This window comes from Oncorhynchus masou, chromosome 6 (assembly GCF_036934945.1).
Source record: "Oncorhynchus masou masou isolate Uvic2021 chromosome 6, UVic_Omas_1.1, whole genome shotgun sequence".
NCBI classification, from domain to species: domain Eukaryota; kingdom Metazoa; phylum Chordata; class Actinopteri; order Salmoniformes; family Salmonidae; genus Oncorhynchus; species Oncorhynchus masou.
The window spans coordinates 32,818,870-32,834,063 of NC_088217.1; the positions used below are offsets into that span (position 1 = coordinate 32,818,870).

Here is a 15,194-nt window from a genome sequence, read left to right on the forward strand (position 1 = left end):
GCAAGAGTGCATTAAACAGATATTTTTCAGCTACGTGATGCTCCCCCAGGCTGTGTCCACTCCTTAGTCCATCAGACTGCAGTTCTGCGCTTTATTGATTGCGTTTCAAATTAGACCCAAAGTGTTCTCTGGGGTCAAATCAAATCCCTAGTCGGGCTAATGTGACCAAATCTCGGTTTCGCTGTCTTCTGTCGCCACTGGATCTATGTAGACACATTTCTAAACCACATCAAAGGTCAAAAGACTGTACTTTATTCATTATTAATGCCACTATAGTGAATATCTATTGCAGTCCTCCCAATAGAGAGTGTCTTTGAATGTGTTCCTCGAGTTCATCCTTTGGGACGTAAGCAGATCTCGTGCTCCCCCATCTCCCTACTTTAACTATTATTAAAAGTTAATTTCTTGATGATTCTTTATTCCTCCTCTAAATTGCGGTGGCGTCAGATAGGCGGCTCGTCGAGCTCCCTCGTCACAAAGTTCCCTGTCATTCATATTCACTCTCCCGCCTTGCTCTGCTATAGACTGCACACACCGCTGGATTGTAGTCCGGACAAGCAGGGTTAGTCACTGAATGATCCACTGTTATCAAGTGTTTCTGCTGGACGCAAAGCGACCAGGAAGTGGCGAAGAGCCTATTACAAATCTATTTGGAGGAGCTATGACACATATTACATACCAGCTGCAATGTGCTACCCCGACTCCAAAATCAAACAGTTTCTCAACAAACACGCACCATTCTCTCATGTGAGTACTCAGGTTAAATAGGTGCGACAACATTTTTGTAAAGTTTTACCCGCAGGATACTCCTCTCTCACAGCCATCACAGACCGGTGGCGACACTGTGTCTTAGCGCCCGTGGCTGGGCTGCTGGGTTCTTTGGGGTAGTTTTTATTGTGACCACATAGCCTACTAAACAAACCCCATTTAGTGGCCCTCTATGGCTGTGGACCTCTATGGCTGGTACTTACCCCCTGTGCTCTGCTGACCCGCCAGTCAAAGGAAGCATTCAGATGTAAAGCAGCGTGTGATCGCCCCTGATTCACAAACAAAAAACACGTTTATGACATTACTGGAAATTAAACACAATTAGGCAAAGACTTAAGACAGACAGGCATCCACAGACGTCACACTGGCCTACACCACAGCGTCACTGTCCGAAAAGCTATCTAATTTGCGTAATTCATAGACTGAACAACATTAATAAAATGTACATTGGAGTAGCCCATACTATTTGTATTATTACGCACTTTTACGCATGTGATTAAAAATCTGGCACATAGTTTAATTTAGCCTAAATACAAAATAGAAATACTCATGAGTAGCCTATTTATGGAAAAAACGTTTTTTATTAAAATATATAGTGATCATTACACTTGGCATCAACAAATAAATGTCTCCATTGGTTGAGAAAGCATTGATGTGTTGGCGGTAGCCCGAGGCTGCATCTTTAATAAGGTGATTAATACGCCCTGGGATCGGTGGGATGAGACCAGTAAGGCCTACACTCAGGGACCATGGCTGTTTTCTCGCTGGTGCTTGGGCTGGAGAAGGTGAATGGCATGGAGATTCCGCGGAAGGAGTTGCCAGAATCAGGGAAGGCAGAATCCAATTGGATGTCGCGGTGTCAACGCTAAATCTAAGACCATGCCCTTGCACATATGATATTGAATTCACTGGCACCAGTGCTGACAGTTAGTTCAGCTGTATGTTGCTAAAGCTCTATCCGTCTCCAACGGAGTTTACCCAGACGATAACCCTAAACCAAAATCAAGGAAAACAGACCAAAGATATTTTGCCAAAGATATTCCGCATACATTGAGTCAATACAGGAAAGGAAAATACATTTGCTAACTGAGGGAAAATTATCTCAAAGGGGCTTGAAAACGGAATAACCAAACCTGAGAAAGTCAAGGTATTTACATGAAATCTGTATTATTTATTTTCCAAATTGTGTATGAAAATATATGACTTCTTACTATGTAAGAATGTTAACTGTTTGTTCTGAGTTGGCTACTGACGATTATTAGTTTACTAGCTAGCCTATGACGTGTAGGCTTGGGTTCCAAACTATAGCCTACTTCTCTGCGCGCGTAACGGTGAGGATGGGTCGGTGATTTCAGGTTCCTCGGAATGGGAGTGGTTGGGGACGAGTGACTCGATGTCTTTATGTCTTATGTTGCATATTCACATGCATCACTTACAAAACGCACCTAAAAAGGAGCAGCCTTCCCGAGTTCTTCTCTTAGGACTAGACGACCACACAGAGATAACCACGCAACACCTTGTAAATGCCTCTGAAATATTAACATCCTATTGTTGGTCGTATTACAGTTATAAGTCCAGTTTTAAACACGACTTGATGCCTGTTGAAGAAGGAGAGTCACAAGAGGAACTCATCGGACTACGAGTGAGGACCGACGTATTGGAGATTAACTAGCGCAAATTCTTAACACATTTATGTTTTGTTTTCCACTATAGGACATTTTTATCAGGAGAGGGAGACGCGTTTTTTTCTGAAAGATAAAGCGAAGAGAGGACGGTTCAGGAACACACTGTCCTCTCCCTTGAGAGGCTCCTCTTCTCTTTTCAACCTGTTTGCCCCACACGGAAAGACTCACGCAGACATGGATGTAGGGGCTGATCCGTCTCGGTGGATGCACCACCATGCCGTACTAAACGGCCAACACCCGGACTCGCACCACCCCGGCCTTTCGCACAACTACATGGAGCCCACCGCACAACTTCTGCCTCCGGACGAGGTGGATGTTTTCTTTAACCATCTTGACTCGCAGGGAAACCCGTACTACCACAACTCCGCTCATGCGCGGGCCAGAGTGTCCTACAGCCAAGCTCACGGTAAGACCTAAAATTCACTTTGCTAAGTGACTTACATTTCAGGATAAAGCGGGAATTATTGTGGGCCTATATTCATTGAATATTTTCTTCAAAATTGTCAGAGCGGATTGGAGCCTATTTTTCTAAAATCAATAAAACAATCTTAAAGGCTTCTTCTGCAAAATAGGTCCTGCATGTTCCAATGCATTTACTAGACCAGATATCTTTATTTGTCATTGACTATAACAAAAACAAAATAAAAAACGATGACCCAACACCAGAACAAACATTTCTGGGGTTATCATTTCACTGTTTTTGTCTGAATACCTGCGAACTGTGTATTTTGTGCCCCTCACGAATCGAATAATACCCTGCACAATGATGGATTATTGTCGGATTATTGTCACCCTGTATCGACAGGTGTAGGACTGGTGTACCAACTTTCTCTAATCCTATGACATCACATCATCAAGGGGCAATGAGAGTTGCAATGGCCATATAATTAGTATGTTTGTGTAGGCCTATGTATTCGATCTAAAAAAACAGATCGTTCTTCTCTTCTTACAGCTCGCCTAGCTGGGGGTCAGGTCTGCCGGCCACATCTCATCCATAGCCCGGGAATTTCATGGCTAGAGCCGGGCAAAGCAGCCCTCTCAGCGGCCCACCATCACAACGCATGGGCGGTCAGTCACTTCAGCAAGACCGGGCTGCATTCCTCAGGCTCCGGGGCTTCAGGCGGCCTATATCCCTGCGGTAGCAACGCCAGCACGGCCTCCGCCTCCTCGTTAACGCCCGCATCCCATTCGAGTCCACATCTCTACAGTTTCCCCCCTACTCCGCCGAAAGATGTATCCCCAGACCCCGGGACCGCCTCTCCCTTGTCCTCTACCCCGAGAATGGACGAGAAGGAGTCTATCAAGTACCAAATGTCCCTTTCTGACGGCATGAAGATGGAGGGTTCCAGTCCTCTCCGAAGCAGCCTGGCATCAATAAGCGCCCAGACCCCCTCCACGCACCACCCCATACCGACCTACCCCACGTACTCTCTCCCAGCAGCGCATGACTACGGGGGCAGTCTGTTCCACCCTGGCAGCCTACTCGGAGGATCGTCCTCCAGCTTCACCCCGAAATGTAAAAGCAAAACTCGGTCGTGCTCAGGTGAGTCTCCTCTCATCTCGAAAATGTGGCATTTCAAATGTTTGTACTACAGAATAAATTGATGATGACATAGCCTAATGATGATGGCAATACTTTATGTATTATTATTTTTATCATCATCATTATTAATATTATTATTATTTTGACAGAACACACCGAAATTACTTTATTGGACTAGTCTTATACGCTAGGTATATTTAGGCTGTTTTAGCATTATCACAGGTTTGTTGTATCTAAACCCATTATTGAGTTAAAAACAAATAGCATATCTTAAAACAAGAATAATATGAAATATTATGGAACACCGTTTAAACTAAAAACAGAAACTAAGGCACATTTTAGACCAAAGCTACTTATGTAGGTATAAATATATATAGCCTATAAAAACATATATAATAGTTAGCCTAGAATTAATATATTATTTTATATAATATCCGATATATTAACGCATATGTTTATTTTACATGAATGAGAACATTTCCCCTAATATACCACTGTTCTATAAGACTGGTCCTTTGTGACAAATATCCTGAATAAAACGTCTTTGGCATTTTCAAAACCTCCAGTTTAATGCAATTTGATTTACTCAGTTAGCCAACTTTCCATTGACGTCCTTAGAAAAGGGTGACAATATCATTACAATAAGCCTCGACGTGTGGTTTGCAGAAGATAATTGGGATGAGGTTACATCTTATCTGGGTGCATGTTGTTAGCAACTCCTTTCATAGCTATTTTCAAACACACCGGTTTCTTTCGTCGCCAAAAGTAAACACAAAACGCTTCGAAGAACCAGCAGGAAGCTGTAGGCCTCTACACACATACACATGAAGCAGTGTCACATATCCACATGATAATAATCCTGTATGTGAATTGCTTTGCATAGCCTATTGATGAACAAGGATATCTCAATCTTTTCATCCCCATGAGGACAAAAACAGATATTATGGTTAACTATAAAAAATAGACTAATTACATATAAAAAGGCCATTCATAACATAATTGTTCTGGGGGGGGGGGGGGGGGGACAGATACAACAATAAGAGGTGGTGTGAGGTTATGATATACAGTGTCTTCTTCGTCGATTTTGTCTGGCCTTATTTATGCAGCCACGTTTTTAAACAGTAGGCCTACTCCCTATAGGTCTACCGTTTCCTCTTTATTAGGCCAATTGATCATATCAAATCTGCATATTTTTTTAATTATACAAATCAGTAATATCAACAGATGTAATATAATTATAATGATAGTCTCTGTCTAATAATGATAAGAAACCTTGCTTATTGTAAGCTGTGAAGACACAACGTTCTCAGTGTCCAACTTTGCCAGTGTCCCGGGTCTGAGAAATGTAGGGCCTCGCCCCAGAGGAATAATTTGCTTAGGCCTATTTGGTTGCAAGGGACAGGTAAAGCATACTGCCACGCCTCGAGCACCGCCCCGCACACACCCAATACCTGTCGTTCGGCTGAGCGTGGGCGCGCTTTGGCTGACACTTTTATTATCCTCTTTTGCAAACCGCGACTCAATTACGCTCGAGCTGCCTTGCCCTTGAGAATGACAAACTAGATACAGCCACGGAGATGTGAAAAGAAGATCTGCTAGAGCATATAGCCAAAACGAGACATTTCTTTGTTACATAATATAGCATTGTCAAGACTTACATTTGGCAACTATAGGCTGAGCTGATTTCCTTGAAGCAGAACCCTATCTTATAAACCTTCTCCCTTATACTGAGCACCAGTATTCATTTGTTAGAGAAAGAAAGCACCAACAAAAAAACAAATTCACCATATTTCATAAATAGGGATTAGATGTCTCAACATAAACCCGAAGACTATTCTTAAAAATACAAATAAAAACATCTGTCACAGTGGTATTATGGTCATTCTCAGACAAAGGCACAACTTCCATCAGGAAGACCCAGCTAGGTGTTTGGTAGTGAATCCTCCTCCCTGATAGATGTGTGTGTCAGGGGCGCTCCCTGACATCATGCAGGAATAGTCTGTCCTGTTTATAGAAGCCTATCTCTGTGGGGATGTCCATTACTGGTGGCTTGCAGGACCATAGAACACTATAGCGTCACACTATTATGGTGAAGTCCCTGATCATGCATACCTTAGAGGTACTTCCTGTTTGACTAAACCTAATTCAGGCCCCCTTCCTCTCTCTCCTCTCAGTCTTCCCAGTTTTTTCTCTCCCTCCTTCTCTGGCTGTCCATACTCAGCATTATCTGGAGCCACCAACAGAGGCAAAGGCCCACAAGCACACTTGTATTACCTCTACTAATCTAGACTGAGAATCTGATCAACATTATAAGCAGCACAAACATGTAAAAATGGTCCCCGCAAACATTTTTATCCTGAGCAAATTTAAGGTCTGCTTAGTGCAACTTTGTGAATCATTGTGAACACTGTGAAAATTCTGTTAAACTTCTGCTGCTCGTTTACTGTGAACACTGAGGCTGTACCCACTTTAAGTTACAGTTTTAACAGTGGCCAAGTAGACTACTGTGGCTATTTGATCATAATGTAGGCCTACTAGAGTGGCCTACCATCAACAACAATGGAGAAAAATGCATCCCATAACATTTTAACATGGAAATATCATTCAGCATACAGTAGCAGCCAATGTGTGGTGGTCAATATAGGCCAACATTCCATGAGACTATTGAAAAATACATGAAGGGTTTGACATTAACCTGTTTATCCACTTGTCCTTCAGACAAGGTGACTGAGAATGTTGTGTTGTTTGATGGAAGAAACCACTTTACAAAATAACATTCATTATTATTCCCATACCATTATTCCAGAAATGATGCTATCCTCTGCCTATTGTCTACTTAGCTTCTTCAAGACAACTGAAAATACAACACTGTTCCTTTAAGACATAAAAAACATCTCTTTACCTGACTTGCTTTTTCAAAGATGTCTCGAAATGCACACATTTTGTGCTCTTGTAGGAAGCAACCACTCCCCCATTGTTATCTATAAATTAGCTATAACTGGGCTAATAACTCATTAACTATCAAATAATATAAACAAATGTGCACAGGTGGCTACATGCAGCTCTTGCATCTACTTGTGACTACTCATATGGTAAACACAGTTCAGTTCAATGTGAATGGCAAAATGGCATGAAATATGGCAATGGATATTTGCATATAGGCCCATTGCAGCTCTGATTGGTTATGGTACACAGGTCTGTGTAGAGTATGGTCCTGAGTCGTGCTAGTCAATGTAGTTGTATCCTATTCCAATGCGCTCTGCCTACAAGAAAATGTCTTGCATAGTTTGTTTTGTTTCAGTATGTTATATTGGAAGTGGCTAATATTGTGTTGATTCAAGCACAATTCCCACCTTAGAGTGAAACGTTGATAGAGTGAACTATAGGGGAGAACTCTAGAAAGATGAGTGAAGTTTAATCTTGTGCTTCTCTGCACGTGTTCATATTTCTTCTGCACGGCAGTTCAAGGGGAGCTGTGCTTCCACGCACAGTTTAGTGGGAACATTGATTGCAATCACAGCAAAATGAGCAGAAACGTAAGAGATAGCCTACAATTCATTGTGGGTGTATGCGTCCCAGCTGACCCAAAACGGACAGGGAGGAACTGAACCAGATCAAACAGAACAAAGCCTTTTGTTATTCCAAGAGTCTGCAGAGGGTTAAACACACACTTTCTTGCTCTCACACAAACCTCACACCAAAAACACTCAGCTTTCTCATACTAGAGATTAGAATTTAGTAACTAAAATTAATTCTCAAAACTTTTTCCATGCTTTGGTGAACCTAGTATAAAAATATGAAAGTCCAGACTTACTTACATGACATTTTACTAAATTGTAAATTTCACTGCTACAGGTTACAGAGTTTTTGCGTATGATAAATGTGTCAGAGTTGACAGATTAATTTTATAAATGTCCCTGTGCTCTCCCTCCACCTGCATGCTGCTCAGAGGGGCGTGAGTGTGTCAACTGTGGAGCCACCTCTACCCCACTGTGGCGAAGGGATGGTACGGGCCACTACCTGTGTAACGCCTGCGGCCTGTACCACAAGATGAATGGTCAGAACCGACCCCTCATCAAGCCCAAACGTAGACTGGTGAGTACCACGGAACCCCCCCCCCCCAACACATGCACACAAACACGCACACACAGACACGCACACACAAACACGCACACACAAACACGCACACTCACCCACACACACACACACACACACACAGCACAAGGTGGGGGGGAGAGGGCAAGAAGGGCACAATTCCAGGAAAGTTATATTTTCCCAATCAGTTTCCGGGAATTGTGTTTCCCACACACCCCTGTGCTCCTGTACACAGGCTGTTAGTTGAGTGCAGATAACTTTGTTGTTTCTGCTATCATTATTGCTGCTACTTCTGATACTGTCACTGATATCAGGGCCAGTGCAGGCCTCTCTCGAGTCAGACAGCAGTTCAATGGACTATGTAAATGTTGTAATTACTGAAAACAGTCGTTTTAGACTTAATGTGCTGGTAACTCCATTGATTGCATTTTTTAAAATTGTTGGGTTAAAATTAAAAGCTATTTTTTACATGTTACAGTATCTATAGCCCTGAGCTAACCAGACTTTAAAACACCTGGTCTCAACAATAATATATGCGCAATAAAGAATGCACATATATGAAACTCTGCGATGGAGGGAATTGATATGATGACCCAATGAGATGTAGAAACCAGAAGATATAAATAAGAACAGAACATCAGTTGTGATTTAGATAATATTATATTGCGTGTATTTGATTTGCATCAAATACAAAAAAACAAAGAAATACCTTTCTCCATGGCCTGTTGAAAGATAAATGAGCAACCAAAAAATGATATGCATAAATGACAAAATAACTATATTCAAGATATGATCTGAATATTTCCTGTATTTATAACATTTTAAATAGCCCACAGCTACTGTTCGCGGGCCTAAACCTATTTGCAAGTAGACTAATAAATCAATAACAAAATAATAAGAATAATATAAATAATGTAAATAGCATATATTAATAACCATAAATGTATTTCACTGAGCTATAATTTCACTAGGCCCATGAACTCTCGATAATTGATTTATTCTGGCAACTCGTGGTTGATTTTTGCAAGAGCATTTTTTCCACGCCCCTCTTGAATACATTGGGATTTTGCAGAAATAGAGGAATTACTATAAAACAAACTGAGCCATTATAAGTGGGAGATCCATCTATAGAAATGAAATACATATGGCTTATAATTTCTGGTAATTCATATCTGAAATGCGGCTGTATGCCTAATTAGGGTATGCCTATTCAAATGATTTACGAATTGGTTCCCAAACGTCTCAGGATGCATAATGGGATTATTAATATATTAATCAAAGGGTACGGATACTAGTATTGAAACGCATTTATGGTTGAGACACACATAGGCTATTTAACATACAGTATTTCATGTTGACTGCGTTTTTTAAAGGCCCATCCTAAAGATCATATAATCCTGTGAACATCTTAATAAGAGAATGGTGGTTTTCACAAGGTCTCTGCCGACGGCACTGAGCCAGACAATGCTGGCTATACAAAAGGCATCACCGCCGAGACTATTTAGAGACCCATTTTTAGATCATTTTTGAAACATTTGAACACTATCGTGACTTGAGCTGCTTAACATTGTAAGCATCAACGCCATAGGCTATGAATATTTGTGCCTTGAGAAATAATAGAAGTCCAAAGGATATTCCTGGACCACAATCAATATAGCCTAGACGTGCATGAAAAGCATAATAACGTTTAATAATTGTCACTTTGGTCCTAATGACTGAAAAATTAATTCACATTTTTTTCCATACGAGTCAGTGCCTGGTGAGTTTGTAGATACTTTTCTGCTCGCATGTTTTCAGGGCTCGTGTAGGGGCCTTCCAGTTGTTTCCTATATCCGGATATCTGCGGGTACGGATAAGGAAGCGGGGGCAGCGCATGTTTCCGTCCGTGGCGCGCTAACTACACATACTTTTCTATAGCAGTGGTCAAACCGGTCAGTCCTCATCTCATAGCATATAGTAAAGCGGACTGGCAAAACATTTCAGGCCCGGTTATGTGCACAGAAAAAAGCGAGGGCTATCGAGATGCAAGCAGGGCGCACGAGGAGATAAAATACATGGATTTATGCCCTGCTGCCTGTCGGGCCAAGGTTAGGGCTCGAGCCTAGACTTATTTACTTGGAGAGATGTTTATGTAGGGCCAGGTTTACACAAATTGGGGCGTTTCTAGATAGAGGTAATTTGCACTAATCCATGTTTTAAAATGATCCGTAGCTGAATAGGGCCATGCACTATTCTGACTGAGGGTTCAGATTACCATATTTAGCTATAGGGGTATACTTGTAAATGTCTCATATTATTAAGTGTGAAGAAACCATCTGTAATAGCAGGGGATCGCACAGACAGCCCGGACACTGGAGGGCCTATAGCCCCCCTCGCTACCTAATCTCCATTCAATAGCGATGCTTTGCATCTGACAGGAAGACCTTAGATAGTGAGTGTTCATCACTACTGTGTCTGTGAAATGAAAACGATTTCTCATGCTGGGAAAAAACTGTAGCCTATATAGACAACACATTACTTTCTTATATGATCTATTCAGCATTACTTTTATAGTAACATATTGTTTATTGTAGGTTAATACCATCTAGGCAACAGTCGGAGCGCACAGCGCGTCACACTGTTTGAGTGAAAGAGAGATGCGTGCTGGCGGCTAAAACGAAATAACACATTTCGATCATGATAATTACAAACAATAGTCCTGTCATTATCTTTTTCGGGAAATGATCCATATCTGTTAAGATACTCGTTTTGTGCGAGTACTCTGGCACACTCCTTGTTAATAGAGACCAATTAATTCACACCATAACAACTATTTAGTGTTTTGATAAATATTCTGTCTGGGAATGTAAAGACCTGACACATTTGTATTGCATACTTCATTCAGTATTTCATAGCATTACAATGAACTATCAAACTGTCATGCAATATGAATAAATTACTGAAATTATATGCAAATCTATAACTATAATGAACAACTTTGATCTAAAACAGCATGGAATATTATATGTCCTCTCTGCTCCTGGCAGTCAATATGCAAATACTATCTACACACCTTCCAGCTCTAAAGTAATCCCCAACCTATTCTTTCATGTGTTATGTGTCCGTTCAGTTGTGGTCTAATAAATGCTTTCTTCATGTCTCCATCCAGTCTGCGGCCAGACGAGCCGGCACCTGTTGTGCTAACTGCCAGACAACCACCACCACACTGTGGAGGCGCAACGGCAATGGAGATCCCGTGTGCAACGCCTGCGGCCTTTACTACAAGCTGCACAACGTAAGTCTTTCACTGCTAACCGCCTGGCCTGCCGACCACCAGCCCTACCCACACTCAGCCAGCCAGGTCAAGTATATGGACAGGTTGCATTGATTAGAACAGCATAAGAAAGAGGGATCGGGAGGGAAGGAGGGAGGGAGACAGGGATCCAGAGCTTGGCCCCTCAGACACACTGGGCCCCGTTGGTGTTTTCTTTCTTTGTGCTTTATTGTTTCCATGGTAGGCGTCATCCCCTTGAGACTCACAATGGTGGGACTGTTATTCCGTCAGACCAACTGCGTCTGTTCAAATGAGGAACAACTGTTCAATGTTCAGCCTTGCTGTATTGCCATGTATTAAATTGAATATGGCCTAGTTTTAGGGAATAAGCTACATACTGTTTCTGCATGTTATTTTTTTTGTTTAAAAAATTGGCAAATGAGTGTGTCTAGAGTTCTCTTAATAAATAATATGGTTTTCAGATAATATACAGTACGTTATTTCTGCACATACTCCATTGAGCTCAAACATATTGAGTTGATTAAAAACCCTTACCACTATCTCAACCCGGTCACTAATCTCTCAGTCCAACCCTGTCTCCCTACAGGTAAACCGGCCTTTGACCATGAAAAAGGAAGGCATCCAGACACGCAACCGCAAGATGTCCAACAAGTCCAAGAAGGGCAGGCGGGGCGGTGATGGTTATGAGGAGCTGTCCAAGTGTATGCACGACAAGTCTTCTCCTTTCAGTGCTGCCTCCCTGGCCGGACACATGACCCACATGGGCCACCTGCCACCCTTCAGTCACTCCGGACACATGTTGCCCACCCCCACACCCATACACCCCTCCTTCGGCCACCCCCACCACTCCAACATGGTCACAGCCATGGGCTGAGCTGGGGAGGACAGGGAGGCACAGGGGAAGTGAAGGTTGTTCAGTTTTCTAATCGGGGTTGAGGGTCAGAGAGGCCTCTGGCTTGAGGACAATGTATAAAATGTTAAAGACATGCATTTGGTGTGTCTGTGTTGATTGTCTTGTTGTATTCATGCATTCCACATTGCCCCACAATATTGTTTTGAATGTTCGTTTTAGGACTATGCCCAACTGAGCGTAATACTCAATGCATCCTCATTGGGAGTTGATGAAGATTTGGTTTATAGTGCATTACTGTGACTTGAAAACACGATGACATTTCTAAAGAAGGCAAATAATTAGTAGGACAACCATTTGTCATCATTTTGATGTCGCGAGATTGACTTTAGAGTATAACGTTAGCTAGCTAAGATTGAGGGGAGACCTCCAGATTTTAGCTAGATAACGTTAGCATTGCTAGCTATTTTTTTACAAACTTTGCTAGCAAATTACAACATTGCCATCTGTCTAAAGTACATTTGATAACATAATGATGAGGGCAAAGATGTTTTCTACTAAATATGTGAATACTTTAGCAATGTTATCATATTCCCAAGCCCCTATAGTGTAATTTAGACAAAACAATCATTAGCCCCGTTCTACATTTGAGCATCAATATGGCTGTGGGGTCTGTAGATTGTTGATAACAATGGCAGTGTGTGACGGAGTGACTGAGGTGCAATCTATGAATAGAGAAGCTGTAAAGGGTACAGGGGGTATATGGGGAACCATGCAGCATCCACAGCATCCACTGATAGGTGGATGGGAGGGGGTCATTTTCCTTTCTACTCGGTACCCGCTTAGACCAGATACTGAAAAGACTACACCTACACCCATCCCCATGCATTTACCATCTCCTCCCATCTCTCCCCGTCCTGTTGCAGTGGTACTGTATGTGCCGAGCAGGTCTCTAGTAACTGTGAATAATGTAAATGTGTGATATACTGGGGTGGTGAAGACAGAGCAATTCCCTTCACACTGTTTAATAAATATATGCTGGATTTCTGCTCAATGACTTCTACTATTTTTAATGGACATTACAAAGAAAAAAATAAACCAGCAAAGAAAAAAAGTTTATAAAGCTTCATTTGAAACAGTTTATTATTGTTGTTGTTATCATACTTATTGTTATTATTATTGTCATTCATATAATTTATTTTATTTTTTCCTTTTTCTTTCACCTGAACTATTATGGATAATGTTATCACCATTTCTATCATTATGAATATATTTTTCAGCTGAAGCGCTTTCTCTGAGCTGTTAAACATTTTTCTCTTCATGAAAATAAAGAAATCAAGTTTAATTCGGCCAATTGCTCCCTCTTTAAATGATCCCCACAAGGCTGTGTGTTAAAATCCTTCAAGGAGACAGAGAGAGATACACAGAGCATAGAATTGATTGAATAAAACAGATACCCTTGCCATTTCAGCTGCCATATAAGATACGTCGTACAGAAACTGACGCTATTATTGGAATAATAAGGTAATTTACACTTTAACACGAAGCAACAATCTGTTCTATCCATCCTATTTCTATGTTTGGGACAGCCTTATTGACCCGTCTTGTTCTATGTTACCTAGGCTTCTCCTGTTTTGCCAGCTTTGCCATGGTGATGGGCAGAACCTGTACCCCTCTGTTTCTCTGTGGTGTGTGTCTCTGTGTCACAGCACAGCTTTGATTTGCTTCCACGCAACCTAACAGATATAAAACCACAGACCTGCTCACTATTACCTGTTCAGAACAATTATAACCTGACAATCTGGATGCCATTGCATACTGATGATAATAAAGAAACCTTGTAAAAATGAATGAGACTTATTTTCCCCATGAGAGATTCAGGACTCAACACATGCACACACACACACACACACACACACACACACACACACACACACACACACACACACACACACACACACACACACACACACACACACACACACACACACACACACACACACACACACACACACACACACACACACACACACACACACACACACACACACACACACCTTATACTGTGGCATACACTGTGAACGGGAATGGGAGAGTAATTATAACACTAGTAACATGTCACCGCAGTATGGGATATATACTGAACAAAAATATAAACGCAACATGCAACAAATTCAAAGATTTTACTGAGTTACAGTTTATATAAGAAATCAGTCAATTGAAATAAATTAATTAGGTCCTAATCTATGGATTTCACATGACTGAGAATACAGATATGCATCTGTTGGTCACAGATACCTACAAAAAAAGGTAGGAGCGTGGATCAGAAAACCTGTCAGTATCTGGTGTGACCACCATTTGCCTCATGTAGCATGACACATCTCCTTCACATTGAGTTGATCAGGCTGTTGATTGTGGCCTGTGGAATGTTGTCCCACTCCTCTTCAATGGCTGTGTGAAGTTGCTGGATACTGTTGGGAACTGAAACATGCTGTCGTACACGTCTATCCAGAGCATCCCAAACATGCTCAATGGGTGACATGTCTGACATTTTTTCAGCTTTCAGGATTTGTGTACAGATCCTTGCAACACGGGGCCATTTCATCATCATGCTGAAACATGAGGTGATGGCGGCAGGTGAATGGCATGACAATGGGCCTCAAGATCTCATTACGGTATCTCTGTGCATTTAAATTGCCATCGATAAAATGCAATTGTTCGTTGTCTGTAGCTTATGTCTGCTCATAGCATAACCCCACCATGGGGCACTATGTTCACAATGTTGACATCAGCAAACCGCTTGCCCACACAATGCCTTACACATGGTCTGTGGTTGTGAGGCCGGTTGGACATTCTGCCAAATTCTCTAAAATGATGTTGGAGGCAGCTTATGGTAGAGAAATTAACATTAAATTATCTAGTAACAGCTCTGGTGGACATTCCTTCAGTCGGCGTGTCAATTGCACGCTCCCTCAAAAC

At 41.7% G+C, this 15,194-nt stretch overlaps 1 protein-coding gene across 2 annotated transcripts; it reads left to right on the forward strand.

The window, feature by feature from the left end:
• The first annotated feature begins 1,658 nt into the window (after positions 1 to 1,658).
• Positions 1,659 to 14,050, forward strand: LOC135541916 (GATA-binding factor 2-like). Of its 2 annotated transcripts, none has more exons than XM_064968410.1 (6): positions 1,659 to 1,915; positions 2,335 to 2,859; positions 3,406 to 3,996; positions 7,946 to 8,091; positions 11,240 to 11,365; positions 11,952 to 14,050. In XM_064968410.1, exons 2-6 carry the CDS (start codon positions 2,628 to 2,630, stop codon positions 12,237 to 12,239), a joined length of 1,383 nt encoding a protein of 460 aa, XP_064824482.1. In that variant the 5' UTR covers positions 1,659 to 1,915; positions 2,335 to 2,627; the 3' UTR covers positions 12,240 to 14,050. The 2 variants fall into 2 exon arrangements, with proteins under 2 accessions (XP_064824482.1, XP_064824483.1); XM_064968411.1 differs by having other exon boundaries at positions 2,482 to 2,859.
• Positions 14,051 to 15,194: the final 1,144 nt, after the last annotated feature.